The 26312-nt window shown below is 36.8% G+C and overlaps 1 protein-coding gene and 1 pseudogene across 1 annotated transcript; both read left to right on the top strand.

Moving 5' to 3' along the window:
* The first annotated feature begins 2312 nt into the window (after positions 1 to 2312).
* LOC126591981 (heat shock cognate 70 kDa protein-like) lies at positions 2313 to 6563 on the top strand. The gene is made up of 4 exons (XM_050257738.1): positions 2313 to 2444; positions 2655 to 2879; positions 3704 to 4883; positions 6093 to 6563. The coding sequence occupies exons 1-4, from the start codon at positions 2387 to 2389 to the stop codon at positions 6244 to 6246; spliced, it is 1617 nt and encodes a 538-aa protein (XP_050113695.1). The 5' UTR covers positions 2313 to 2386; the 3' UTR covers positions 6247 to 6563.
* A 6253-nt stretch (positions 6564 to 12816) lies between these two features.
* LOC126591979 (heat shock cognate 70 kDa protein-like) lies at positions 12817 to 17673 on the top strand (annotated as a pseudogene).
* The last annotated feature ends 8639 nt before the right edge of the window (positions 17674 to 26312 follow it).

Here is a 26312-nt window from a genome sequence, read left to right as displayed (position 1 = left end):
AGCATGTAATTGTTGGCTACAATGGGTCACGACCCTGCAATAAGATGCAGGCATCTGGGCTCCCTTATACGGCTGCACAACAGCCCAACGTTGACTGCAAGTCAACGGGCTAAGAGAGCAATGCCCAGCATCGATGGGCTTGCTGGTTTTTGGGTAGTCGGGCGAAAGAAGGCCCAACTTTCGTTGGCTTCTGGGTTAACGCAATGCAAGCTCAGCGTAGCTTCCTGGCTGGCGAGCTGAAGGCATGGGCTGGAATGAGGAAGGGGCCCAGCATGGCTTGTATGCTGCAGGCCCAACTAGTTTAAACCCAAGTCAGGGGCCTGGTCCATGCATGTAGGCAGCCCTTACAATTCTAGTGCCCAAGCCCGAGCTGCAGGCTCTATTTGGCGTTAGGTCGGTGCGGCTTAATTTTTTTTTCAAAATTTTTTTTCTTTTTCGACATAGTTAGGGTTTGACAAACCCTAAATTGCTTCTAATTTATTTCTATTCTTTGACTCACATATTCCGCATAGCATAATTGTGTATTGTATGAACAAATATATATATTGACAAATATATGAAACATATACAATATATATATATCGGAAGAAAAATATAAACATAGGGGGATTCATGCATCATGGGGAATGTTTTCGTACTTCATGGTCATTTCAAATATCTTACTTTATTTTAAGTGTACCTGATTGACAGAAAATAACAAATGCCTTCGAATTTGTAGAAGATCATTCTCGGAAAGCCGGAATTGCATCTTCAATGCATGGTATCACGTTCAACAAAGAAAAATTAAATTGAATCAATAGTATGTATATCAATTCAATAAAATAGTAAATTAATCTTAAAATAATAATTAAAATGTAATACTCCCCTGATTGAAGAATAAACTCTCTTTAGCGTAGCGTTAAGAGCGTGCTGATAACGTGTTGTAAGCATAATTTACTGAACAAATATGGAGGCCATAGAGAGAGGGAGGTGAGGCAATGGAGAAGAAGAAGAGAGATGTGTAATTGTGGGTATGTTCAATTTCACCTCATTGTGCCTTTATTTATAGTAGTAGGAAAGTTAATTCTTTTCCCTTTAGGATTACAACATTTAATTGGTAATCAACTCCTAATAAGAATATAATAGATATTCCAAGATATACTAGAATTTACACAATCACATTCATATTATAATATGACTGCAACAGGTTCTATATATATATATATATATATATATATATATATATATATATATATATATATATATATATAAATCATTATTAGTAGAGTGGCTGGGGGATATTCGTTTCGTTTACTCTTCAGGGCGCCAAACTTTAAAGCGGGAGAAAATAATTCCAGTTCCCACGTTTTGGTCCCGGTGGTTCCCGGATTCATGATCTTTGCTTGTTACAGCAATCTATTGAAATTAAAGGTAGGAAACTAAGAACTTTTTTTTGTTCTTCTTGTTTTAAGACGACTAAAGGTAAGGCCTTTTGAATCCCTCTCTCGTTAATTCTTTTGAGAACTTGCTTGGCTGATGAATAATTAGCTGGAACTCCTGCTTATTTTGATTTCATCGTTTAAATTCGTCGCTTCAGTTAACCGCTGCTTAGTTAACCGCTGCTTATTTGTATACCTATTTGCTTAAAGGCTGTATAAATTGATAAATACCTTTAAAAATCAAACAAATCCCATGAACCTAGTGTTTTAGTTAGGGGTGTGCTATCCACACACCCCTTTATACTTCTCTCACACCCCTTGTTAATTTATGTCCATTACTCTTCTTCAATTCATCTGATCCGACGGCTGAAAATTAAAAGAGTATGAGAAAAGTAAAAAAATGTGTGTGGATATCACATTCTTTTATTTAAAGCCATGGGGCGTGCACCCTCTCTTTAGTCTTTACTGCTCATAGATTGGACCGGTCGTGTATCTCAAACCGACGTTTGGTTTGTAGATTAGAGTCATATGAATCAATGCGAGATATCATTATGAAGAAAGTTGGTTCCACCATAAAATCAATTGGCAACATGAGTGGTCTAACTTTTTATAAGCCCTTGAAGGTTTCTCTTTTCACCGATATGTGACTCTTTTACCTTCACTCCTCATATGCCCCATTATGTGCGGCAAAATTTTCAAGTCAAATACATGGGCCAACCTGCTCTGATAGTATGAAAAAAGTTGATGTTCTACCACAAAACCTATTGGCAATATTGAGAGTAGTCAAGCCCTTGCAAAGTTTATCTTTTTACCAATGTGTCTCTTACCTTCACTACTCCCACATTCCCATGTGATACCAAAATTACCAATATAATGCATTTAATGGAAGAGTATTTCTGGAAAACTTACATATTTTGGTTCACATGACAATGTAAACCAAACATGGGAATGGAAGAAAACGGTATTTCATGGCCCTATTTCCCAGCATTTCCAAACACAGGACAGGAAGCTTCATTCCCACCAAGAGTTGTTCTTTCTTCCATTTACTCCCTCTTTTCATGCTATTGTCATTTGATGATAAGCTATTTATTTTATTTGTTTACAATTTCATTGCCGCTTTTATTTGTGAAACCTTACTTCACAACTTGAAGACATAGCCGGGGATTGTACTTACCCAGCCATTCTTCATTCAACAAGCTTTGCAATAATTTGTCTCTTTGTTTTGTGTTCTCCCAGTTCCTGAGTTGAGAATGAGTGGAAAAGAAGGCCACGCAATTGGAATCGATCTGGGGACAACGTATTCATGTGTAGCAGTGTGGCGATATGATCATATTGAAATCATAGTGAATGGTCAGGGCAACAGAACAACTCCGTCTTATGTTGCTTTCACTGATACTGAAAGGTTAATCGGTGATGCAGCATATAACCAGGTCATTAGAAACCCCTCAAATTCAATCTTTGGTAAGGCTAATCTTCTCACATCTACATATATACCAATAGAAAGCTTTAATTTCTTTATCAAACCCTTCGAGGCTCCAAGTGTTTGCACTCTTACAAACTATTTTGTGTTTTTTTTTTTTTTTTTTTAATCATCGTTTTTTTCATTAGCTAAGTATTGACTTTTCTTAACCTGAGCTTTGTGATCCTGCTAATGGGTGCTTAATGCTATGGTTGGGTGAGGGAATTGTCAAGTCTCGAGGGTCTGAGGATAAGTTAGCAAGGAATGGATCTCAAACTGATAGACAAGAGGGATTAAAAAAGCACCATATGAGCATTAGAAAGCAATGTGAGAGAGATTTGTCAACCCTTGCTTGCAAGGTGTTTATAAATCCCTCTTACAAACCTTTGTAATGCTCACATGATGCATTTCTAATCCTTCCTAACGTTTAGTGATCTATCCGTTACTAATATGACATCAATATTGTGGGATCTGGAAGTCCCTCACCCCAATATATCCTATGCGTATTTCTTGGGTAGTTACAGACTTACATTACCCAAATTAACTAGTTTTTGCATTTTAATGAGATTGGTTATGTAAAAGACATAATTAAATGATTTAGTTACAGAATGACATTATATAACTTTGATAACAGCATCTTTGTAGTTACAATCCAGTCGGACTGAATGAGAAAACCTGGAGTAAATGAAAAAAATTTCATGTTATTACTTGACATTTACAAATAAATAGAGATTAGCTAACTGAAATTTTTGTTTATATTACTCCATTGTTTGCAATCTTTCCACTTTATTTGATTGAGTTTCTAAGCTTGGCATTCATTTTACAGATGCAAAGCGATTAATTGGAAGGAGATTTGCTGACGCTTCTGTTCAAAATGATTTGAAGCTCTGGCCATTCAAGGTCACTGAAGGTCCTGATCACAAGCCCATGGTTGTGGTTACCCACAAGGGTCAAGAGAAACAGTTTGCTGCTGAAGAAATCTCATCTATGGTTCTCACAAAGATGCGGGAGATTGCTGAGGCCTACCTCGGCTCAAGTGTGAAGAAAGCAGTTATTACTGTCCCTGCTTACTTTACCGACTCACAACGTCAGGCTACAAAATGTGCTGGTGTCACTGCTGGCTTAGAGGTGTTGCGTATCATCAACGAACCAACTGCAGCGGCCATTGCTTATGGAATTGACAATAAGGCTGGTTGGTATAGCAAGAGAAATGTTATGATATTTGACTTGGGTGGTGGTACTTTAGATGTGTCACTGCTTACCATAAGTTCTGGTGACTTTGAAGTAAAGGCGACGGCTGGAAATACTCACCTTGGTGGTGAAGATTTTGATAACAATATGGTGAATCACTGTGTTGAGAAGTTTAAGAAGAAGCATGGTTTGGACGTCAGTGGAAACCCTAGAGCTCTTAGGAGGTTAAAAAATGAATGTGAGAAGGCGAAGAGGAGACTTTCGTTTACGTCTGCGACAGATATTGAAATTGACTGTTTGTATCAGGGTGTGGATTTTTATACAACTTTTACCCGTGCAAAATTTGAACAATTAAACATGGATTTCTTCAACAAGTGCATGGAGCCTGTGGAGAAATGTTTGGAGGATGCCAAAATGGACACAAGTGATGTCGATGATGTTGTTCTTGTTGGTGGCTCCTCTAGAATTCCCAAGGTGCAGGAGCTATTACACAACGTGTTCATTGGCAAGGAGCTGTCCAACGGCATTAATCCGGATGAGGCTGTGGCATATGGTGCTGCTGTTCAAGCTGCTGTCTTGAATGGTAATCAAAGTTTGAAGCTTCAAGACTTCACTCTCTTGGATGTTATTCCTATGTCACTTGGGACAGAATATCGTGAAGGACAGCTCAATGAGCTCATGTATGTAATGATCCCAAGAAACACCAAAATTCCCACCAAGAAGAACCATACTTTTGTAACTGGTCACGACAACCAAAGTTGTGTATACTGTGGAGTTTACGAGGGTGAGAATGAGCTAACCAAAGATAATAATTATTCATCTCTTCTCATTTTTCTTCTCTTTATCCTTCATGCTGCCTGCAAGATAGGGAGAATGTGAACAATCAGCCGGAGCTCTGATTGCTTACCTTGTCTGTTACCTCTTTCAGCAGATCCCCTAGCTCGGCGACTTGGGGGACTCCTACTACATGGTTTGTATCGCGCTTGACCAAGCCTGAAACTACAAGTAAGCTTCAAGTGACATTGATACATTACCTTGTGCATCTCCACCAGTTACAGATACCACCCCTGGATGGAGGAAGAGTACTTCCAGAGAAGATGCCACATCTACCTATGAGACAGATAAGGAAAGTCAAGACGATACCACACTCCGGTACTTAGAAGTTTCGTGGTTACGAGATCATTCTCCCACATTATTTCCTAATGTCATTTCTACTAAATCATTCACTTGTACTCCCTAAAGGAGAGCTTGAACCTATGTACTTGTGTAAACCCTTCACAATTAATGAGAACTCCTCTATTCCGTGGACGTAGCCAATCTGGATGAACCACGTACATCTTGTGTTTGCTTTCCTATCTTTATCCATTTATATACTTATCCACACTAATGACCGGAACAATCTAGCGAAGATCACAAAAAGTGACCGTTTTCGCTACCTAGGATCTATCTTGCAAGAGAACGGAGAATTAGATGGAGATCTCAACCATAGAATACAAGCTGGATGGATGAAGTGTAAAAGTGTATCCGGCGTGTTGTGTGATCGTCGTAGGCCACTGAAGCTCAAGAGAAAATTTTATAGGACGGCAATAAGGCCAGCGATGTTGTATGACACATAATGTTGGGCGGTGAAGCATCAACACGTACACAAAATGGGTGTAGCGGAGATGAGGATGCTTCGTGGGATGTATGGGCACACGAGAAAGGATAAGATTGGGAATGAGGATATCCGAGGTAAAGTAGGAGTAGCCAAAATTGAAGGAAATATGAGAGAAAATCGGTTCCGGTGGTTTGGACATGTGCAAAGAAGGCCTACTGACGCTCCGGTTCGAAAATGTGACTACGGGACAGAGGTTCAGGGCCGAAGGGGTAGAGGAAGACCTAGGAAAACTTTGGAAGAGACCCTAAGAAAAGACTTGAGTACTTGGATCTAACGGAGGACATGACACAAAACCAAGCGCAATGGCGTTCTAGGATTCATATAGCCGATCTCACTTAATGGAAAAAAGCTTTGTTGTTGTTGTTGTTGTTGGTGGATTTTCCATCGGTGGCATTCCTCCAGCTCCTAAGGGTGTTGCTAAAGTAAATGTTTGCTTTTCTATTGATGCAAATGGAATCCTGAATGTTTCTGCTGAGGCCATGTCCACCGGCCAGAAGAAGGAGATTACAATCAAAAGATGAACTTTGGGAATTTACAGGATGAAGTAAGTAATGACATATGATTGTAGCATACCGAAGTTGAAAATACATACTTCGGTTGTGAAATCAATTTGCTAGTGGTTTACTCGTAGTTTTTCGTCATTTGGTTTAGTCATTCCATGTTTGTTAAGAATCTGCTGGTGTGTTGTGGTCGATGGTCACCCATTTTGCTTCTTGTTGGTGCATTGTTTTGACATGTTGGTTTTCTTTGCTAGACTCTTGGTTTTTATCCCTGTTTTGGTAGCAGACTTGCTTGCTGGATTAGTATAATTAATTATGCAAGAAATCATGTTTTTGGAGTTCTATTAATTCACTAGACCACAATACGCTAGACATATACAAAAATGCCTGACATAGATGCACACGTTATCGTATTCCGATTGCTCATCTTTAGTTGATTGGAAGAGTACGAATATTATAGCATTTTAGCCGACCCCACTTAGTGGGAAAAAACTTTGTTGTTGTTGTTGTTGTTATTGATGAAGAAATTCGTCCCTTTTGTTTTTTGAGAAGATGAAGGATGGATATCTCCACATGGTTTTCTTCCGTCCCGTTTGCTTTTCGTGAAAGACAACCGTGGCAGTACTGGAGATTACTTTGCTTCTGCTAATGGTCTTTCCCACATTGGATTGCTGTGGTGAATGAAGTATCCATTTTCTTCAAATTCTGAGCGTGCTCGAGTATATACTTCGCCAACTCTATTTCATTTTCCCCCTTGGAAAGCTTGGAAAGCTCTGCAGTTGCCTCCTTGAGTTGATGAAAAAAAGCAAGTTTCTGGGATTTCCAGTATCCCATATCAATTGCGGAGGCCTAGAAAGGAAACAATGAAATCAATTGAATTCTTTATTTTTTTAAAAAAAAATTTATCAGATACAATGAGGTGAAGTTAGAAACGGTTTATTCAACCATTCTCCTGATTGATGCAAGAAATTTCGAAAATCGTAAAATGTGCTTCATGAGTGTGTGCAAGAGAGAGTGATAGAGAGAGTGATAGAGACAGTAATATCATTTTCTTCCGCTTCGGAACCGTTTAAGGAAGATCTACCAGTCTGTCTTTAGGTACTTGGTGGATCAGATGTTATGCACAAAGTATTCAAAATAGTCTCTCATCTCTGAAGAGGTTACATTGACGAGACTAGGTCCACCGTCAATCATATTGGTCATTCCATAAAATATTCATGTTAAATAAGGATCAAAATTATAAAAATACCCTTAATTTAATAAACAATGGGCCAAAATATTTGAAGAAAATAGAAGATATTTTGTCATATTAGTCCTTATTTAATAGAGATTTTTCACGAAATGACCAAAACAATTGACAGTTAACAAACTCATAATCATTTCTATTGATTTCAAACCTTAAAGATCAAAATGAGGAGTTATGTCTATCTCAAAAACTATTTTGACTAAAATCCAAAAAACAAATACGCAGGATCTTCTTTGTAGCACAGCAAAGTTACAAAGCTGAGAGTATGTAACTTTTGATTGGGCCTACTTCTTTGTGCTATAGTTTTGGGCTCTCTGTTTCGGTCTAGGGGCTATATTGTGTGGGTCTAATTGGAATAATATTAGTGCAATGTATTCAAATTAGAAATTCCTCTAAGAAGTGATGCCATCGCTGGGACAATATCGTCACTCAAGCTCGTATTACCCAGTCAGACTCCATCTAAATTTCGACATTGACAATTTTAACCTGCATACGTTCAAACCAGATCCTTTTTCTCTCCTCTACTTGTTCTATTCCACCGTCGAGACTGCAAAGTCACTTGAGTATCAACTAACTTGGATATCAAGTTACTTGAGAATCAAGTGACTTGATCGACATACCATTGCCATCATAATGATCTTACATATTGACTTAATTTCAAATAAGAAAAACAGGAGAGAACCAAGCTTGAAGCTTCTATCTTTAGTGGGAAAATTTTGTACTTGTTGTTTTATGGGTTCATTGTCATTGCTCACTTTTAGATTTTACGCTTTTAGATTTTACTTCACAGCTAAAAAAAATTTAAAACATTTAAAATTGTTTTTACTTTCAAGATTTATTTTCATTCCTTTCTTAATTATTTCTTCCTCTCCCCTATCACCTTTCTTCAACCCTCATTTCTCTATATACTTTTGTCATATCTCCAAAAAAAAAAAGCAACTGGTGGCCACTGTAATCCACCTTTTTGGGGGCCGGGAAAAATCACAGAGGCAATTTAACCTCCCATTGGCCACAAGTCTGGTTTCCACACCAACAACGAGTTTTGAACCTAAGACCTCCAAATTTTAGTTTGAAGGAAGTCTTGCAATCCGTCTTTTACCACTGGATCACCAGCTTGTGGTTAAACCATTAACGTGCCTTGAACTCATGTTAATTACTGAAAACATGATTCAAACTATTGTAATCCTAATTTCAAAATATTATATCTCTACTATTTAATAGAACATTTTTGTCAACAAAAAAAAGAATGAAAAGACAGTGTAGCTCCTCTATGCACAACTCAATAAAAATACCAAAAATAAAAAATCATGAGTGTTAAGATAATTTCGCGCAATAAATTTTTGCAATGTTTTTTTTCTCTTCCTTCACTCACATATCATAAGGATATTTAACCAAGTTAACCCACATTCCTCTAATCATTTATTTCCATAAAATTATAAACCGTCCATCACCAATGTCCCTAATCGAGACACCTTCCTTCCCACGCCACAATGACGTGAATCTATCGATGAAAGCCTCCCCATGCACTGCTCGCACCGTCAACGCCTCTGCCAATAACATATAGTGAGAGCCGATCAAAGCCTCATCTACATCCTTTCTATCGATTACTACTCCCTCCTTCTCTCTATCAGTGAGCTGCAGCTTATCTCCCAAGGTCTGCCCTACTTCTTCCATAACACCATCCGTATCCAGTTCCTCCATAGCAGCCCTCTTATCCTCGCCCGCCCTCTGCAATACCTTCTACCACTCACAAGCTCTCCAACAATCCCCGTGAACCCACTATACAGCCGCCGTCGCTCCCCTAGGGTTTACGTACGCAAAAACTCCCAGACCATTTGCTCCGACTTTCTCGAACTAAACCCTCCTCACGAGGACGAGTCGGCACAAGTTAGTTTCGTTCATGCTTTTAAGGTTCAAAACTTCAAAATCAGCAAAATCTCCTTAAGTTTAACTTAAATTATTATCATATTAAGACCCCAAACTAAATTAAGTTTAACTTAAATTACTTGCTAAATTTATGCATGGACCATCAAAGAAGCACTTGGGAGCAGCTAAGAGAGTTCTCAGATATATACAAGGCACACTAGACTATGGAATTGAGTATGAGAAGGGCAATGAATCAATTCTCATATGCTATTGTGACAGTGATTGGAGTGGAGATGAAACTGATATGGAAAGCACATATGGTTATGCTTTCTCATTTGGAAGTGGGGCTTTCTCTTGAGCCTCAGTTAATCAACACAATGTTGCATTGTCAACCGCTGAAGTTGAGTACATGAGTGCTACAAAACCAACCACACAAGTTGTGTGGTTGAGGTTTGTACTTCAAGATTTTGGTGAAGAATAAACTGAAGCTACTCATCTCTACTACGATAATACATATGCCATTGCTCTGACAAGAAATCATGTGTTCCATCAAAGAACAAAGCACAATGGAAGAAGATATCATAACATTCGAGAAACATTGCAGTCAAACATCATCAAGCTAATCTATTGTAAATCAGAGGATCAGCTTGCTAATATTTTTCACCAAGGCACTTCCCAAAGATCGATTCTGCACACTTAGAGAGAAGCTTAGAGTTAAACCAACTACTAGCTTAGAAGGGAATGTTGGAAACTAAATGACATAAAAATTAATGATTGATTTATTACTTAAACAAAAAGCTAAAACAAAAAGTAAAGGGCAAGTGAATTGTATCAAGTTTTGAAAACTAAATGACATAAAAATTAATGATTGATTTATTACTTAAACGTTGATAAACGTACTCATTTCTATTGGTGATACATCATTTAGTTGCAAATTTTGTCTCCAAACATAGTCTTTCTAGCATTACTCTTTGAACTTATGGAGCGGAGTGCAGTAGGCTGCGAGCTAGATATATACTATTCCCCTACCTCTGCCTCTTCCCATGCCTCTGCCCTTTCTGATGTATTTTTCATGAAACCCAATCTAAGAAAATAACTTCACCTCCAATCTATTTTTCATGACTTCCCTTGAATGATCTAACCCCATGGTGGATTTTGAAATTGAATTTGTCCGGGTCAGCTGCCAAACCAATTACCAAATTCATTAGTTTTTAGAGATCACATGCCATTTTTCAACTTTCAAATGCTAAACTAATAAATCTAAAAGAAAATGCTGAAATAAGATTTTTGAACATGATCATACTCTCTGGTCTTCAATTATTGCGGTAGATTGGATGTATGATAAACTGTTACCAGGGAACTTAAAGAAACCATGTTAATCTTAACAGTGACAAATATTCCAAGTAAATGAAGACTTATTACTTGAGCATCCAAAGAAGTGTTCGATTCAATGCCGAATTTTCATGTCTACTATCACATTAGGATGCATCGGTAGAGCAAGAAACCCTTATTCAACGCCAAAATCCTAAGTCAATGCCAAAAACCCTTATCCAATGCCAAAATTCCATTTAAATACCAATATTTGTATACACAAATCTATAAAATTTGTTGATGCACAAAATCGGGTTGATTTTGGATCAACGTTAATCCGACCGTGAATCATACATACGCCCAAGAACAAAACGATTTATCATGGTTCACCTCAAGTTGAGACTACGTTCACATTGGTGTCGATCCGGTTCACCATATAAAATGAGAGCTACATTGTTATTGCTAGAGATGCTATGGTTTGCCATCTTTTCTATATCCCTAAAGTGGGGGTGAAATGCCACTTTTATAGAATAAGGATTTTTCTCCCCTCTTACATATATCATATCATAGGTTAAATAGTGAGACCCAAATATTAAGCCCTAATATATAATACAACAAAGTTTATTGTCGGTGTGGTTCCTTTCCAACTATGAAAATATTATGGGTTAGGAAAAAATAAGCACAACTTACACAGAAATCAAACTTTTAAAATGTGAAAGGAAAGCACTCAATCATAAAGCTTACAAAAGGAAGAAAAAAGTTGCAAAAGTTGCAAAAAGGTACAATGCAACATGACCACACGTTTTTTTTTTGTTGGACCTCGAAGAAACACCATTACCAGAGGACCGTACTCCCTCGGTGATATCTTCTCTACCCTTATTCAATGCCAAACCCCAAATTATGAAATCCTAATCACTCTTTTCCCTTTTCTCTATATGCTGACAAGGACAAATTGATGAGAGATAAGGATTAAGGTCGAAAAGACGAGAGAGATGAGAGAAAAATGTCAAAAACAAGAAGGGGGTTGGTTTTCACAAAATAATAATAATAATAATAGAAATGTGATATCCATACACCATTTTTTACTTCTTTCACACTCTTTTAATTTTCGGTCATCGGATCGGATGAATTGAAGAAAATCAAAGGACATAAATTAACAAGGGGTGTGGGAGAAGTAAAAAGAGATGTGTGGATAGCACACCCCATAATAATAATCCTTGAAAAAATTGTTAACAATAATGTTGATAGATTTTTTACAGAATAACCAAAATAATTTAAGTGGACAAACTTAGAGGTCACGTTTATGAATTTTCAATTTCGGGGACAAAACAAAACCAAATGGGTATAGCCATATATAATGAGTTAAAACTTTAACGCTTATTTTCAGCTACGTTTCCCAGAACTTAATTTTAATCTCAATTTGCTCCATATAACTCAAAAGTCGTTACTCTATCCCCTGAAACTCATAGTTCGCTCCACTTTGCCCCTTGGAACTTGATTCGATCCTATTTTGCCCCATGATACTTGAAAGCCGCCTCTGTAAAACTCAAAATTTGTTTCACATTGCCTTAGATATGCTAGTTTCTTATGTGGATTTGAATTGGGTGCGCCAACTAATCAATTTATTTATTTATTTTCTGATTATTGAATATTAACGCAAAATGGATATTTAGATTATTTATTGCACACGTGGCATAGTTTTATTAAGTGTTGGGTGCTATATATCTTTCAAGAAGCAACCTATAAGTTTTAGTACAAAAGAGAAAAGAAAGTCCACAAATCAAAGTTGAACGAATTTTGAATTTCAAAAAGTAAAATAATAACTTTAAGTTATAAGGGGTAAAATATAATCAAATGCAGTTTTAAAAGACGTAACTAAAAATAAGTGAAACTTAAAAAGGAAACTTTAAACTTTAAAGGTAATAAAAATATTTTATTGCTTATCTCTTTTACTAAATCCTTTTTATTCCTTAACGAGGAAGCTCAAGTCACTTTTGTTATTAGAAGTCGAACATGAGTTAAACATCGAATATGATGAAAAATATCGGTTCTATATATAAATCATTATTAGTAGAGTGGCCGGGGGATTTTCGTTTCGTTTACTCTTCAGGGCGCCAAACTTTAAAGCGGGAGAAAATAATTCCAGTTCTCACGTTTTGGTCGCGGTGGTTCTTGGATTCATGACCTTTGCTTGTTTCAGCAATCTATTGAAATTATAGGTAAGAAACTAACAACTTTTTTTTGTTCTTCTTGTTTTAAGACGACTAAAGGTAAGGCCTTTTGAATCCCTCTCTCGTTAATTCTTTTGAGAACTTGCTTGGCTGATGAATAATTAGCAGGAACTCCTGCTTATTTTGATTTCATCGTTTAGATGCGTTGCTTCAGTTAACCGCTGCTTATTTGAAATGGGATGCTTTAGAAACAGTAGAGAAGATCAACCGTCGGTGATTTGTATACCTATTTGCTTATAGGCTGTATAAATTGATGAATACCTTTAAAAATCAAACTAATCCCATGAACCTAGTGTAATTTTATTTAAAGCCATGGGGCGTGCACCCTCTCTTTAGTCTTTACTGCTCATAGATTGGACCGGTCGTGTATCTCAAACCGACGTTTGGTTCGCAGATTAGAGACATGTTAATCCAGATACAATTATGAAGAAAGTTGGTTCTATCATAAAACGCAACATGAGTAGTCTAACTTTTTATAAGCCTTGAAAGTTTCTCTTTTCACCGATGTGGGACTCTTTTACCTTCACTCCTCACACCCCCATAACGTTCAACAAAATTTTCAAGTCAAACATTTAAGCAACATCAATTGGGTGAGGTGTGGCCATTAGACTTCACATATGGGCCAACCTGTTCTGATAGTATGAAGAAAGTTGATGTTCCACCACAAAACTAATTGACAATATTGGAAGTAGTCCAACCTCTTATAAGCCGCCCTTACAAGGTTTCTTTTTTCACCGAGTCTCTTACCTTCACTACTCCCACATTCCCATGTGATACCAAAATTACCAATATAATGCATTTAATGGAAGAGTATTACTGGAAAACTTACAAATTTTGGTTCACATGACAATGTAAACCAAACATGAGAATGGAAGAAAACGGTATTTCATGGCCCTATTTCCCAGCATTTCCAAACACAGGACAGGAAGCTACATTCCCACCAAGAGTTGTTCTTTCTTCCATTTACTCCCTCTTTTCATGCTATTGTCATTTGATGATAAGCTATTTATTTCATTTGTTTACAATTTCATTGCCGCTTTTATTTGTGAAACCTTACTTCACAACTTGAAGGCATAGCCGGGGATTGTACTTACCCAGCCATTCTTCATTTAACACACTTTGCGATAATTTGTCTCCTTGTTTTGTGTTCTCCCAGTTCCTGAGTTGAGAATGAGTGGAAAAGAAGGCCACGCAATTGGAATCGATCTGGGGACAACATATTCATGTGTAGCAGTGTGGCGTTATGATCACATTGAAATCATAGTGAATGGTCAGGGCAACAGAACAATTCCGTCTTATGTTGCTTTCACTGATACTGAAAGGTTAATCGGTGATGCAGCATATAACCAGGTCATTAGAAACCCCTCAAATTCAATCTTTGGTAAGGCTCATCTTCTTACATCTACATATATACCAATAGAAAGCTTTAATTTCTTTATCAAACCCTTCGAGGCTCCAAGTGTTTGCACTCTTACAAACTATTTTGTGTTTTTTTTTTTTTAATCATCGTCTTTTTCATTAGCTAGAGGTCGCACTTGGTGCGATGGCAAGTGCCTTTGCCCATGAGCGGTAGGTCTCGGGTTCGAGACTTGGGAGCAGCCTCTCCATAAATGGGGGTAAGGCTAGCCGACATTCACCTCTCCCAGACCCTGCGTAAAGCGGGCGCCTTGTGCACTGGGTACGACCTTTTTATCCTTTTTTTCATTAGCTAAGTATTGACTTTTCTTAACCTGAGCTTTGTGATCCTGCTAATGGGTGCTTAATGCTATGGTTGGGTGAGGGAATTTTCAAGTCTCGAGGGTCTGAGGATAAGTTAGCAAGGAATGGATCTCAAACTATTAGACAAGAGGGATTAAAAAAGCACCATATGAGCATTAGAATGTGAGAGAGATTTGTCAACCCTTGCTTGCAAGGTGTTTATAAATCCCTCTTGCAAACCTCTGTAATGCTTACGCGATGCATTTCTAATCCTTCCTAATGTTTAGTGATCGATCCATTACTAATTTGACATCAATATTGTGGGTTTTGGAAGTCCCTCACCCCAATATATCCTATGGGTATTTCTTGGGTAGTTACAGACTTACAGTACCCAAATTAACTAGTTTTTGCATTTTAATGAGGTTAGTTATCTAAGACATAATTAAATGATTTAGGTACTGAATGACATTATATAACTTTGATAACAGCATCTTTTTAGTTACAATCCAGTCAGGCTGAATGAGAAACTTGGAAAAAGTGAAACATTTTTCATGTTATTACTTGACATTTACAAATAAATAGAGATATAGCTAACTGAAATTTTTGGTTTATGTTACACCATTGTTTGCAATCCTTCCACTTTATTTGATTGAGTTTCTAAGTTGGCATTGATTTTACAGATGCAAAGCGATTAATTGGAAGGAGATTTGGTGACGCTTCTGTTCAAAATGATTTGAAGCTCTGGCCATTCAAGGTCACTGAAGGTCCTGATCACAAGCCCATGATTGTGGCCATTCAAGGGTCAAGAGCAACAGTTTGCTGCTGAAGAAATCTCATCTATGGTTCTCACAAAGATGCGGGAGATTGCTGAGGCCTACCTCGGCTCAAGTGTGAAGAAAGCAGTTATTACTGTCCCTGCTTACTTTACTGACTCACAACGTCAGGCTACAAAATGTGCTGGTGTGACTGCTGGCTTAGAGGTGATGCGAATCATCAACGAACCAACTGCAGCCGCCATTGCTTATGGAATTGACAATAAGGCTGGTTGGTATAGCAAGAGAAATGTTATGATATTTGACTTGGGTGGTGGTACTTTAGATGTGTCACTGCTTACCATAAGTTCTGGTGACTTTGAAGTGAAGGCGACAGCTGGAAATACTCACCTTGGTGGTGAAGACTTTGATAACAATATGGTGAATTACTGTGTTGAGAAGTTTAAGAAGAAGCATAGTTTGGACGTCAGTGGAAACCCTAGAGCTCTTAGGAGGTTAAAAAATGAATGTGAGAAGGCGAAGAGGAGACTTTCGTTTACGTCCGTGACAGATATTGAAATTGACTGTTTGTATCGTGGTGTTGATTTTTACACAACTTTTACCCGTGCAAAATTTGAACAACTAAACATGGATTTCTTCAACAAGTGCATGGAGCCTGTGGATAAATGTTTGAAGGATGCCAAAATGGACACAAGCAATGTCAATGATGTTGTTCTTGTTGGTGGCTCCTCTAGAATTCCCAAGGTGCAGGAGCTATTACAGAACGTGTTCATCGGCAAGGAGCTGTCCAACGGCATTAATCCGGATGAGGCTGTGGCATATGGTGCTGCTGTTCAAGCTGCTGTCTTGAATGGTAATCAAAGTTTGAAGCTTCAAGACTTCACTCTCTTCGATGTTATTCCTATGTCACTTGGGACAGAATATCGTGAAGAAGGACAGCTCAATGACCTCATGCATGTTATGATTCCTAGAAACACCAAGATTCCCACCAAGAAGAACCATACTTTTGTAACTTGTCACGACAACCAAAGTTCTGTCCGCTGTGGAGTTTACGAGGGTGAGAATGAGCTAACCAAAGATAATAATTATTTGGGTGGCTTTGTCATCGATGACATTCCTCCAGCTCCTAAGGGTGTTGCTAAAGTAGATGTTTATTTTTCAATTGATGCAAATGGTATCCTGAATGTTTCTGCTGAGGTCATGTCCACTGGCCAGAAGAAGGAGATTACAATCAAAAGATGAACTTCGGGAATTTACAGGATGAAGTAAGTAATGACATATAATTATAGCATACCGAAGTTGAAAATACCTACTTCCATTGTGAAATCAATTTGCTACTGGTTTACTTGTTTTGCTTCTTGTTGGTGCATTGTTTTGACATGTTGGTTTTCTTTGCTAGACTCTTGGTTTTTATCCCTGTTTTGGTAGCAGACTTGCCTGCTGGCTTAGTATAATTAATTATGCAAGAAATCATGTTTTTGGAGTTCTATTAATTCACTAGACATATACAAAATGCCTGACATAGATGCACATGTTATCGTATTCCGATTGCCAAATCTTCTCTATCAAGTGCGTAAAATGCTATAATATTCGTACTCTTGCTCATCTTTATTTGATTGGAATTCAAACTTCAAGTTGTTTGTTTTTTTTTGAGAAGATGAAGGATGGAGATTATAATATTCGTACTCGACATGGTTTCCTACCGTCCCTTTTGCTTTTCGTGAAAGACAACTGTGGCAGTACTGGAGATTATCTTGCTTCTGCTAATGGTCTTTCCCACATTGGATTGCTGTGGTGAATGACGTATCCATTTTCTTCAAATTCTGAGCGTGCTCGAGTCTATACTTCGCCAACTCTATTTCATTTTCCCCCTTGGAAAGCTCTGTAGTTGCCTCCTTGAGTTGATGAAGAAAAGCAAGTTTCTGGGATTTCAAGTATCCGATATCAAATGCGGAGGCCTAGAAAGGAAACAATGAAATCAATTGAATTCTTTATTTATTTTTTTATTTTTTTCAGATACGATGAGGAGAAGTTAGAAATGGTTTATTCAACTCCTGATTGATGCAAGAAATTTCGAAAATCGTAAAATGTGCTTCATGAGTGTGTGCAAGAGAGAGCGATAGAGGCGCAACATACGTACAGTAATATCATTTTCTTCCGCTTCGGAACCGTTTAAGGAAGATCTACCAGTCTGTCTTTTGGTACTTGGTGGATCAGATGTTATGCACAAAGTATTCAAAATAGTCATTCATCTCCGAAGAGGTTACATTGACGAGACTAGGTCCTCGTTCAAGCTCGTAATTTGCGTACCCGATCTAATGGGAAATATAGGACTATTCACCCATCCATTTTTACTTCCAACACCCTTTTTAAATTTTTCGTCATTGATTTTCTTCAATTTATTCAATCCGACGGTCAAAAATTAAGAGGAGTGTGAGAAGTATAAATGGGTGTGTGGATGACACTACCCAGTGGCAATGGCATTGATCCTTCTCTAAAGAAAGCTTGCAATTTGGCTTTTTAGGCAAAATGACTCTGAAATTGGTATAACTCGTCACCTTGGTCCCAAAGATTTGAAATAGATCGAAGTAATTCCTGAGTTTGTCTATCGTCAATCATCTTGGCCATTCCATAAAAATCCTTGTTAAATAAGGATCGAAATTATAAAAATACTCTCAATTTAATAAACAATGGGCCAAAATATTTGACGAAAATAGAAGATATTTTGTCATATTAGTCCTTATTTAATAGAGATTTTTCACGAAATGACCAAAATAATTGACAGTCGACAAACTCATGATCATTGCTATTGATTTCAAACCTTAAATATCAAAATGAGGAGTTATGTCTATCTCAAAAACTATTTTGACTAAAAACCAAAAAACAAATACGCAGGATCTTCATTGTAGCACAGCAAGTTACAAAGCTGAGAGTATATCTTTCGATTGGGCCTACTTCTTTGTGTTATAGTTTTGGGCTCTCTGTTTCGGTCTAGCGGCTATATTGTGTGGGTCTACTTGGAATAATATTAGTGCAATGTATTCAAATTAGAAATTCCACTAAGAATTGTTGGGACAATATCGTCACTCAAGCTCGTATTACCCAGTCAGACTCCATCTAAATTTCGACATTGACAATTTTAACCTGCATACGTTCAAACCAGATCCTTTTTCTCTCCTCTACTTGTTCTATTCCACCGTCGAGACTGCAAAGTCACTTGAGTATCAACTAACATCGAGTTACTTGAGAATCAAGTGACTTGATCGACATACCATTGCCATCATAACGATCTTATATATTGACTTAATTTCAAATAAGAAAAACAGGAGAGAACCAAGCTTGAAGCATCTATCTTTAGTGGGAAAATTTTGTAATTGTTGTTTTATGGGTTCATTGTTATTGCTCGCTTTTAGATTTTACTTCACAACTAAAAAAAATTCAAAACATTTAAAATTGTTTTAACATTCAAGATTTTATTTTCATTCCTTTCTTAATTATTTCTTCCTCTCCCCTATCACCTTTCTTCAACCCTCATTTCTCTATATACTTTTGTCATATCTCCAAAAAAAAAAAAAGGTTAGAAATTAAAAGACAAAATCGTTAGCAAACAATGTCTCTAAACCAATAATGTGCCTTTTTTTTCTTAGAAACAAAAAAAAAAAAAAAAAAAAAACAATTGGTGGCCACTATAATCCACTATTTCTGGGGGCCGGGAAGAATCACAGAGGCAATTCAGCCTCCCTACAAGTCTGGTTTCCACATCAGCAGCGAGTTTCGAACCTAAGACCTCCAGTTTTTAGTTTGAAAGAAGTCTTGCAATCCGTCATTTACCAGTGGATCACCAGCTCGTGGTTAAACCATTAACGTGCCTTGAACTCATGTTAATTACTGAAAACATGATTCAAACTATTGTAATCCTAATTTCAAAAGATTATATCTCTACTATTTAATAGAACATTTTTGTCAAAAAAAAGAAAAGAATGAAAAGACAGTGTAGCTCCTCTATGCACAACTCAATAAAAATACCAAAAATGAAAAATCATGAGTGTTAAGATAATTTCGCACAATAAATTTTTGCAATGTTTTTTTTTCTCTTCCTTCACTCACAACCAAGTTAACCCACATTTCTCTAATCATTTACTCCCATAAAATTTCAAACCGTCCATCACTAATGTCCCTAATCGAGACACCTTCCCACGCCACAATGACGTGAATCTATCGATGAAAGCCTCCCCATGCACTGCTCGCACCGTCAACCTCTGCCAATAACATATAGTGAAAGCCGATCAAAGCCATATCTACATCCTTTCTATCGTTCACTACTCCCTCCTCTCTATCAGTGAGCTGCAGCTTCTCCCAAGGTCTGCCCTACTTCTTCCATAACACCATCCGTATCCAGTTCTTCCATAGCAGCCCTCTTATCCTCACCCGCCCTCTGCAATACCTTCTACCACTCACAAGCTCTCCAACAATCCCCGTGAACCCACTATACAGTCGCCGACTCGGGATCCAAAGCAGACAATATCGTGCTAGAGTAGAGTCGAGCTCGGGGTGTGGTGGAGCTCGGGCCAAGATCTGACAATTTGGTATCAGAGCCAATCGCTCATTGGCTTCGGGTTCCGTAGGAACTCTGAAGTTAAGCGAGAATGCTGCAAGAGCAATTCTAAGATGGGTGACCCACTGGGAAGTTCTCGCGTGAGTTCTAATAAATAAAATCGTGAGGGCGTGGTCGGGGCCCAAAGCGGACAATATCGTGCTACGGCGGAGTCGAGCTCAGGCGGGGATGTGACATGTGGCGTGTGGACGTGTGGATTGGATCAGTTTGGTAGGCAGATTCAAGTGTGGACGTGTGGACGTGTGGGTTTTATCTTGTTTGAAAAGTTAGCCATCTAGAAGATAGGCTTTAGCCTATGCCATGAATCAACCTCTCATTCTACGTGTGGATTTGATCAGTTTGGTTGACAGATTCAAGTGTGGACGTGTGGCTTTTATTTTGTTTGAAAAGTCAGCCATATGGAAGATAGGCTTTAGCCTATGCCACATATTAGTCTCTTAATCTACATGTGGATTGGATCAGTTTGGTTGACAGATTCAAGTGTGGACGTATGGACATGTGGCTTTTATCTTGTTTGAAAAGTCAGCAATCTGGAAGATATGCTTTAGCCTATGCCACAGATCAGCCTCTCACTCTACGTGTGGATTTGATCAATTTGGTTGACAGATTCAAGTGTAGATGTATGGCTTTTATTTTGTTTGAAAAGTCAGCCATCTGGAATATAGAGTTTAGCCTATGCCACATATAAGTCTCTCATTCTACGTGTGGATTGGATCAGTTTGGTTGACAGATTCAAGTGTAGACGTGTGGCTTTGATCTTGTTTGAAAAGTCAGCCATCTGGAAGATAGGATTTAGCATATGTCACAGATTAGCCTCTCATTCTACGTGTGGATTTGATCAATTTGGTTAACAGATTCAAGTGTGGAGGTGTGGACGTATGACTTTAATCTTGTTTGAAAAGTCAGCCATCTGGAAGATAGGCTTTAGCCTATGCCACAGATCAGCCTCTCATTCTACGTGTGGATTTGATCAATTTGGTTGACAGATTCAAGTGTGGAAGTGTGGCTTTTATTTTGTTTGAAAAGTTAGCCATCTTGAAGATAGGCTTTAACCTATGCCACATATTAGTCTCTTATTCTACGTGTGGACTGGATCAGTTTGGTTAACAGATTCAAGTGTGGACATGTGGACGTGTGACTTTGATCTTGTTTGAAAGGTCAGCCATCTGAAAGATAGGCTTTACCCTATGCCACAGATCAGCCTCTCATTCTACGTGTGGATTTGATCAATTTGGTTGACAGATTCAAGTATGGACGTGTGACTTTTATTTTGTTTGAAAAGTTAGTCATCTGGAAGATAGGGTTTAGCCTATGCCAAATATTAGTTTCTCATTCTACGTGTGGATTGGATCAGTTTTGTTAACAGATTCTGACACGCCCCAAGGCCTGGCAATTCCTGACACGACCCAATAACCAGACCCGACACGACACAAAATTAACAGGTGTTCGGGTCGACACGATAACGAATCAGGTCGTTATCGGGTAACCCGATAAACACCTATTAAGATAACGGGTTGGTTCAAGTATACACGTGGTTAACACGATAAGCAAAATATTAATTTTATAATTTTATAACCCTAAAAAAATACTATAATAATTATATATATTAATTCAACAATTTTATACCCCTAAAAACTATAATAATTATAATTCAGAGATCGCATACGCCAAAAATCATAAAAAACAAACATTCAGAGATCAAGAAGCAGGACAAAACTTTTCGAAGGTTATAAACGAAAAATCCCGATTTAACGGTTATTTTCACTCTAATTTTGATGATTTTTTACAGCTATACTTCTTAACCCTATATTAATACAATGATTGAATTTGATCTTCAATTTAAAATATTTACACTAGTGGATACCACAAAAACTTATGTTATGCTTAATGAAAGTATAAATAAACTCTAAGTGCTAGTGAATCTATCATTTGAATGGGATACGTATCCTACGAAACTAATTTCAACGATGCAACCGTCAAAATTTTTTGTATATGCTTCAAGATCGTATACGCCAAAAATCGCAAAAAAACAAACATTCAGAGATCAAGTAACGGGACAAAACTTTTCGACGGTTATAAACAAAAAATCACGATCTAACGATTATTTTAACTCCGATTTTGATGATTTTTTTTATAGCTACACTCCTTGTCCCTATATGAATACAATGAAGGAATTCGATCTTCAATTTAAAATATTTATACAAGTGGATACCACAAAATCTTATGTTATACTTAATAAAAGGATAAATAAACTCTCAAGTGTTAGTGAATATATTATTTTGATGAGATACGTATTCTACAAAACTAATTTCAATGATCCAACCGTCAAACTTGTTTGTATATGCTTCGAGATCGCATACGCCAAAAATCGTAAAAAACAAACATTCAGATATCAAGTAACGAGACAAAACTTTTCGACTGTTTTAAACGAAAAATCACAATTTAATGGTTATTTTAACTCCGATTTTGATGATTTTTTACAGCTACACTCCTTGACCCTATATGAATATGATGATTGAATTTGATCTTCAATTTAAAATATTTACATAAGTGGATACCACAAAAACTTATGTTATGCTTAATGAAAGTATAAATAAACTCTTAAATGTTAGTGAATCTATCATTTTGATGGGATACGCATCCTATGAAACTAATTTCAACGATCCAACCGTCAAAATTGTTTGTATATGCTTCGAGATCGCATACGCCAAAAATCACAAAAAACAAACATTCAGAGATCAAGTAACGAGACAAAACTTTTCGACGGTTATAAACAAAAATTCACGATTTAACGGTTATTTTAACTCCAATTTTGATGATTTTTTACAGTTACACTCATGGACCCTATATGAATACAATGAGTGAATTTGATCTTCAATTTAAAATATTTACATAAGTGGATACCACAAAAACTTATGTTATGTTTAATGAAAGTATAAACAAACTCTAAGTGTTAGTGAATCTATCATTTTGATGGGATACGCATCATACGAAACTAATTTCAACGATCCAACCGTCAAAATTGTTTGTATATGCTTCGAGATCGCATACGCCAAAAATCGTAAAAAACAAACATTCAGAGATCAAGTAACGGAACAAAAATTTCGACGGTTATAAACAAGAAATCACGATTTAATGGTTATTTTAACTCTGATTTTGATGATTTTTTACAGCTACACTCATTGACCCTATATGAATTCAATGAATGAATTCGATCTTCAATTTAAAATATTTACGCAAGTGGATATCACAAAATATTATGTTATACTTAATGAAAGGATAAATAAAACTCTATGTGTTAGTGAATCTATCGTTTTGATGAGATACGTATTCTATGAAACTAATTTCAACAATCCAACCGTCAAACTTGTTTGTATATGCTTCGAGATCGCATACGCCAAAAATTGCAAAAAGCAAACATTCAAAGATCAAGTAACAGGATAAAACTTTTCGACGATTGTCAATGCAAAATCATGATTTAACAGTTAATTTGACTCCGATTTTGATGATTTTTTTACATCTACACTCCTTGACCCCCTATATGAATACAATGAATGAACTCGATCTTCAATTTAAAATATTTACACTAGTGGATACCACAAAATCTTATGTTATACTTAATGAAAGGCTTTACAACCTTGAAAACAAAAACTCTTTCATTTTGCATATCCTTGCACATTTAATATTTTGTAATAGACTAGTAGTGTTTGATTGTTTTTTTTATTAGAATCTTATTTTCAAGTGTAGATGAAGTACTAAAACGATAAATGTGTTTTAATGTTTTGAAGTAATATTTAAGTGGCAATGTGTGGTATGTGCAAATTTAAGAAAAAAAATATTTTTCTTAACGGGTCATAACGGGTCGGGTCACTTTACCCGTTGGGTAAAGTGACCTGACCTGTTAAGGACCTGTTAAGATAACAGGTGTTACATGAAAACAACATGAACACGACAGACACGACCCGTTTGCCAAACCTAGGAAGGCAGAAGCTGGTGGTGCATATATAATCATGGAAGAAGTTTCTTTTAACCTTCCACCCTTATTTTACCCTTAAAAATTCACCTGTAAAAATAATAAAATGTGACATACATTGGAATTGAAGAAGATACAACCAACCACAAAAACTTAAATATCATCTTTATTTTTTTCACTTTTTTATTGTAATAACTTAATAATTTAAGAGTTGTTTGATAATCATTTCATTTCTAGTTTTTAGTTTTTGGTTTTCACTGTTTTGAAAACTGAAAATAAAAGCCTTGTTTGGTAACTACTTTTAGTTATTAAAAAAAATGAAAACTAAAAGTTGAAAAGCTACTTTCTTGAGTTTTCAAAATTTGGCCTTGTGTTTTTACTTTTTGGTTTTCTGTTTTTGTTTATTTTTATTTTTTTGAAATCTGAAAGTAGTTATCAAACAAGATTTCAGTTTCCCAAAAAATGAAAAATAAAATAAAATAAATGAGATGATTATCAAATGACCCCTATCTAATAGATAAATGCAGTAGTTGGGATGTAAATATTAGCAAATGAGCATGTTATGAAGTATATATCCATCTTCTAGTCACTATTTTTGGACCATATGACAGATGAGATTGTTACGAAGTATCTATCCATAATTAATTCATTTAAGTTTTGTAGTTATGCAACTTAAATGACTAAATACAAAGTTAAATTGCAGAATCTAATATGATAGCATTGCAAAATCAATCACGCACTATTACGTGTTAATACGACATACCATCACAATCACCTCCACCGTCAAGATTAGAACACGAATCAATCTTCACTGGCAGTAGTCTGCTTTTCCGGTAAATTTGACCAAGCATACAAGTGCTGCGTGCACCATATGATATCATATGCTGTGTCTGCCCTACCAACTCCACAATCCACGCATAATTACACGGCCATATCAATGATGTCGATGTCATGCTTCTTCTTTGGCACGAGTTAGACATCCTTCGAATCTCATTGTTCGGAACCTAAAATTAGTAAATTCAGACTATTCAAATAAATTTGATAGTCCTCATTAACTTATTTCGTTGATCATCTCTCTTGAACAATACAAATTTGTTAGTTTTTAGCCTTCGAACAGTGAGGTCCGGAGAGGTACTCAACTCTTCTGTCACCATTTGCATTTATTTTTTTCCAAATGATCCTTTGTGAATTGTGATATTGCAATGCAGATTGCATCCTTCCTTCTTCTTTTTTTCCCTCAGCTTTAGGGGACATCATGAGCACCCTCAATTAAAGTTCACATTCCCTTATTAATTGTGTTAGCTGGGTTGTTGTTGTTCTCATTCATCTTATCATATAATCGGCTTGCTTAGAATGAAAGAATAATCAATGGTCATAAGAAAATTTCTGTTAGCAAATGCTTATTACACCGTATTAAAGAAGAAAAACTTCTTTTACCAAAAAAAATAGAAGAAAAACTTCGGTAGTGCTGTTTTACTAGTGCATTTCTCACATTAATATGAGGTTGGGTGGACACTAAAATACAAAGAGAATTTATACTTTTGTGAGAAATATTTTACAGATGACGTTATTGAGGTGGCTCTACTTAAGTTTTTCTCCTCTTATAAAACAAGTTCAGAGCCAAATGATAGGTTTTTGTAAATAAAATTAAAATGGAAACGTGGATAATGGGGATGCGATCAATTTTTAACATGAATAATCGATGAAAGAGAGTCTAAAGCTAAACAATTCGAAATTAGATCATCTTCAGATCTCTACCTCATGAGTAGATGGGCTTGAAAAACCAAGCCATTCGAGAGAGAGAGATGAGGAGACGAGGGTGTGAGTTTGTGCGTGAGTTAGGCCAGTAAAATGGGTTCATAGAACCGTAAAATTTAAATCAAATGGTCTAAATTTCGGAATCCTTCTACTCTGGAGGCAAAGATTTGGAAATGATCTCATTCCAAACAATTCAAATAGTCTTAACGAAGAAAAAAAAAACTTACTAACTGAAAAAGGAGCAAAGTGCTCAATTGTATCCAAAGTGGGGACCAGAAACCATCACTCATCCTCCACCCCATTTTGCACCTAATGAGTTGAAAAAATTGGTGGAGAAAAAGAAAAAAGGTCCTCTATATAAAAAGCCCACGGTACTGTTCACTTTAACGAAAAACCACATTTTTACACTAAAAAGTCAAACCTGGTACTATTCACTTTACTCTTTATTTTGTCCTTATCATTAAAACTCAAACTTTTCAAGCCCTTTTCATTAGTTTTCCTTATAAACAATGCACTACCCACTAGCTCCCCCTGCACTACAACACACCCACAATTCTCACTTCACAACAGTTGCCTCCCACAACAATTGCCACTCATGGCTCCTCCTCCTCCCAAA

The sequence above is a fragment of the Malus sylvestris genome, chromosome 12 (assembly GCF_916048215.2).
Source record: "Malus sylvestris chromosome 12, drMalSylv7.2, whole genome shotgun sequence".
Lineage (NCBI taxonomy): Eukaryota > Viridiplantae > Streptophyta > Magnoliopsida > Rosales > Rosaceae > Malus > Malus sylvestris.
Note: the sequence above shows the minus strand (reverse complement) of the source record. Positions and strands in the feature narration are given on the sequence as shown.